This window comes from Pan paniscus, chromosome 15 (genome assembly GCF_029289425.2).
Source record: "Pan paniscus chromosome 15, NHGRI_mPanPan1-v2.0_pri, whole genome shotgun sequence".
Lineage (NCBI taxonomy): Eukaryota > Metazoa > Chordata > Mammalia > Primates > Hominidae > Pan > Pan paniscus.
Genome location: NC_073264.2, coordinates 107,935,682 through 107,940,808, shown reverse-complemented (window position 1 = coordinate 107,940,808; position 5,127 = coordinate 107,935,682). Strand labels below are relative to the sequence as shown.

The 5,127-nt window shown below is 43.4% G+C and overlaps 1 gene segment (V, D, J or C); it reads left to right on the top strand.

Annotated features, from left to right (window-relative positions):
• The first annotated feature begins 1,023 nt into the window (after nt 1-1,023).
• LOC100988483 (immunoglobulin heavy variable 3-64-like) lies at nt 1,024-1,673 on the top strand. The segment is given in 2 exon segments: nt 1,024-1,134; nt 1,238-1,673. Coding segments are annotated over 2 exon segments (447 nt in total).
• The last annotated feature ends 3,454 nt before the right edge of the window (nt 1,674-5,127 follow it).

Sequence of the window (5,127 nt, the reverse complement as noted above, 5' to 3'; positions counted from 1 at the left end):
ATAGAAAAACAAAGTATGCTACATTTGTTTGCTGAAATGCTACCCATTATTTGTAAGAAATAAACACATGCAACATAAAAGATTTAATTCTCAGTATTTCTATTGAGAAAAATAATCCAAATACATAAGAGCATATACAATATTTTTTCATTCTTATAAATTCTAGAATATAAAAGCTAGTCAAAAGACATGTGAAAACATCAGTAGATTTATAAAGAAATGGTAGAAGAAGGGAAGGAGAAAAACCAAAAAAATATAAAAGAGCAAGAGGAATGCTGAGGGGAGTTGACTTGTCACCTTCTTAAAAATAGAGATTTTATTTTTCAAAGTTTACTATTGTACAGGATAAATATGTGAATTTTCTTATCTGTCAATTAAACCTCATGAAATTTATTACAAAAAAACTGAAATTTTAGACAAAAAGAGGGTGATAGGAAGGAACAAATAAATATGTTAAATGTCAGATACACCTAAAAATTTATTTGTCTGACCCCTAGTTTTCTCCGTATTTTTAGGTAAATGCATCAAAATCACACAGGTTGTCGTGGCAGGAAGTGGATTCTGCAAACCACACTAGGCCCGTTTATCTCTGTCCTGTAGTTGGTTCAGAGCAACTGAGGCCAGCTGTGAGGAGCATAGGCCCAGGTACTAGGACTCACTCATGCCAGATATAAGCCCTTAGACACATACATAGCCCCTCCATGTGTGGGTTCACTTTTACATCTGTAAATGAAGAAACCACTGATTCCTAAATAACATAATTTATACACATAGGTAAAAATAATTAAAAATGTGATAGTTATTAAGTGTTTATCACAGAACAATTTCATAATAAAACAGCATTTTCCCAAATATAATCATTGTCATTGAAATCCCCAAGGACACTCTCATCTGCCCTGGGCCCTGCCCTCTCCTCAGGCATCTCACCCCAGAGCTTGCTATATAGTAGGAGACATGCAAATAGGACCCTCCCTCTCCTGATGAAAACCAGCCCAGCCCTGACCCTGCAGCTCTGGGAGAGGAGCCCCCGCCCTGGGATTCCCAGGTGTTTTCATTTGGTGATCAGCCCTGAACACAGAAGAGTCATGATGGAGTTTGGGCTGAGCTGGGTTTTCCTTGTTGCTATTTTTAAAGGTGATTCATGAGGAAATAGAGATATTGAGTGTGAGTGGACATGAGTGAGAGAAACAGTGGATATGTGTGGCAGTTTCTGACCTTGGTGTCTTTTTGTTTGCAGGTGTCCAGTGTGAGGTGCAGCTGGTGGAGTCTGGGGGAGGCTTGGTACAGCCTGGGGGGTCCCTAAGACTCTCCTGTGCAGCCTCTGGATTCACCTTCAGTAGCTATGCTATGCACTGGGTTCGCCAGGCACCAGGAAAGGGTCTGGAGTGGGTCTCACTTATTTATAGTGGTGGTAGCACATACTACGCAGACTCCGTGAAGGGCAGATTCACCATCTCCAGAGACAATTCCAAGAACACGCTGTATCTTCAAATGGGCAGCCTGAGAGCTGAGGACACGGCTGTGTATTACTGTGCGAGAGACACAGTGAGGGGAAGTCAGTGTGGGACCATGCAGAAACCTCCCTGCAGGAACGCTGGGGAAAGTCAGCTGCAGGGGGCGCTCAGGACCCACTGATCAGAGTCAACCCCAGGGGCAGGTGCAGATGAAGGCTGATTTCCTGTCAGGATGTGGGACTTAATCTTCTTAAAGTTTCTCTACTGAACCTAAGTTTGGAATTCTGTGATTACTAGTGTCATTTCTACATATTTTTAAAATGATTGTTTTAATATGAAAACCTATTCTCCTATGCAGAAAATGCAGATTGATCCTCACAGAGGAGATGAAAAGTTCTCAACCATGGTCACCACTGCCAGAGTCCTGAGGAAGCTCAGGGCTTCCTGGTGAGTCTTCTCCAGTCAGACTGAGGACAGGAACTCCAGAAAGATTCCTGACTAGAACTGAGGTGTTGCTCCTCACGAGAGAACTCAAGCTGCGGGGGGTCTGTTCCTGCAGACCCCTGACCCGGTGGCGGATGAATAAAATGTACACTGACACACAGATGTTCTGTTTTGCCAGTTCAGCTGAGGGTCCGAGGCCACTTACAGACTCCAAGAAGAATCCCGTAAATAATGGCAGCAGTGGCCCAGAGCAGCTCGCAGTCCAGGCGTGTATTTAGTGTAGAATTAACAACAGAAGCTCTGAGTCAACACACTTGTGGATAATTAACATGGTTAAGAGAGTAGTTCTACGAATGATTAAAGCTCAGGGACTGCGGTCTAAAGTAAATACCATTAGGGGGCAATACCCTGGTTAGTTAATGGAGGTAGGGTAACCAGACTTAACTGGGGAGGCCTCTATTGTCCCTAGTATTTACCCTATTCCTAATGCTCTAAGGTAAGAACTGGCCGCCTTCAGCCTGTTCAATTATTACAAGCTATGTAACCTTTCAGCCTTCTAAAAAGGTATATGACTATTCCCTATAACTTTCCTTAATATTCCCCTTTAATATTTCCGCCACCATCCTGAGTGAATCCCAGCAAGAACAGTCTTTGGGGATTCTGATTACAGAAAAAAGAGAGGCTGGGCCAGGGTCAGTGTCATGTAGAACCTCACAGGTTTCTCACTGGACCCTTCTCCTGACACTGAAGAATGCAAATCAGAATCAATACTGATCTGGAGCTTCTTTTCCTAATTCATTTACTGTCTTTTTTAGATGTTGTTCTCATTTTTCCATTTGCTTTTCCTGCTTTCCGAAAAAGGAAGATGTTTTTGCTGTGGTCAAAATTCCAGGCCTCAAGCCCTTTTCCTGGAGTTCAGGTGGGTCTCAGGCTGTGGCTGCTGCAGTGACGCGGGAGAGTCTGGTGGGACTTTCTTCACTCCTCGTCACTCAGGACCCTCCACTGTGTTGCATGGAGACTCATCTGGAAATGCAAGTTGCCAGTGAGAACACAGGGGACAAGCTTGTCTGGTTAACGTGGGATGTGGATGTGTTTCTAATCCTGTTCTGAAAAACCTTCACACAGTAACGTTCTTCACTAGTGGAGGAGGAAGTGGGTGTGAACGTTGTCAGAATAAAAATGGAGCCACGTGTGTTGTAATCTTTACAGGCGAAGCTGGAGGAGGTCATGAATACAGGGTTCTCATGCACACATCCCTGATAACAGCCACGTGTGTTATAATCTTTACAGGCGAAGCTGGAGGAGGTCATGAATAGAGGGTTCTCATGCACACATCCCTGATAACAGCCACGTGTGTTATAATCTTTACAGGCGAAGCTGGAGGAGGTCATGAATCGAGGGTTCTCATGCACACATCCCTGATAACAGCCACGTGTGTTGTAATCTTTACAGGTGAAGCTGGAGGAGGTCATGAATACAGGGTTCTCATGCACACATCCCTGATAACAGCCACGTGTGTTATAATCTTTACAGGCGAAGCTGGAGGAGGTCATGAATAGAGGGTTCTCATGCACACATCCCTGATAACAGCCACGTGTGTTGTAATCTTTACAGGCGAAGCTGGAGGAGGTCATGAATAGAGGGTTCTCATGCACACATCCCTGATAACAGCCACGTGTGTTGTAATCTTTACAGGCGAAGCTGGAGGAGGCCATGAATAGAGGGTTCTCATGCACACATCCCTGATAACAGCCACGTGTGTTGTAATCTTTACAGGCGAAGCTGGAGGAGGTCATGAATAGAGGGTTCTCATGCACACATCCCTGATAACAGCCACGTGTGTTATAATCTTTACAGGCAAAGCTGGAGGAGGTCATGAATAGAGGGTTCTCATGCACACATCCCTGATAACAGCCACGTGTGTTGTAATCTTTACAGGTGAAGCTGGAGGAGGTCATGAATAGAGGGTTCTCATGCACACATCCCTGATAACAGCCACGTGTGTTGTAATCTTTACAGGCGAAGCTGGAGGAGGCCATGAATAGAGGGTTCTCATGCACACATCCCTGATAACAGCCACGTGTGTTGTAATCTTTACAGGCGAAGCTGGAGGAGGTCATGAGTAGAGGGTTCTCATGCACACATCCCTGATAACAGCCACGTGTGTTGTAATCTTTACAGGCGAAGCTGGAGGAGGTCATGAATAGAGGGTTCTCATGCACACATCCCTGATAACAGCCACGTGTGTTATAATCTTTACAGGCAAAGCTGGAGGAGGTCATGAATAGAGGGTTCTCATGCACACATCCCTGATAACAGCCACGTGTGTTATAATCTTTGCAGGCGAAGCTGGAGAAGGTCATGAATACAGGGTTCTCATGCACACATCCCTGATAATAAGAATTACCCTAAAAATACTCTGCACAACCACAACCTTGAACAAAGGCTACCACAACAATAAGAGAATTAATACTGTGGGGATATCTGCCCTGCAACTCCCTGTTCAGCCTTAAACTGATTCCACCCTTGTTATTGATTCTTCTACCCCAGGATAATTGTCTCAAAATAGCTCATGTAATCTTCTCATTTATCCTTCAGACGCTTGTCTTCCTTTACCAACCTAAATGTGACCATGGATAATCCCATTGCAATGCTCATTTACAAATAAATACGATTTGATTTTGGAGAATCTCTTTCTCTCTGATGTTTAGGTTTGACAAGCTGCAGAGGGACACACCACTTTCCTGTGAGATGTAGGGGATGACAGTTTTGGGGGATGGCTGGAAACGTGCAGTATCCTTAGGGTCGGCCATCAGTAAATGCAGGCTGGAAATCTTAGAAAGATCTCAAGCTGCTTAATCACCATGGAGTTTTACCTTCTCCAGATCTGTTCTGATGGAATCAGGACCAAGTTTGTTATTGATGATAATCTACCTAATATTGAGTCAACTGATCACAGTTTTAATAACATCTATTAAAAAATTCACACCTGGATTAGTGTTTGATCAAATAACTACAAAGTATTGCCCAACCAAGCATACCATCAGGCAGACTGTTACCCACAGAGAAAAACATTGAACATGAGTTTGAGGTTCTCACATTGTTAAAGGTGTAAAACCGATTATGTTTAAATTACGCTAATTTTATTATTGTTATTGAGTTGTAGAAGTTTCGTTTACATTTTGGATATTAACGCTTTTTCAGATTCATGGCATATTATCCAATTCTG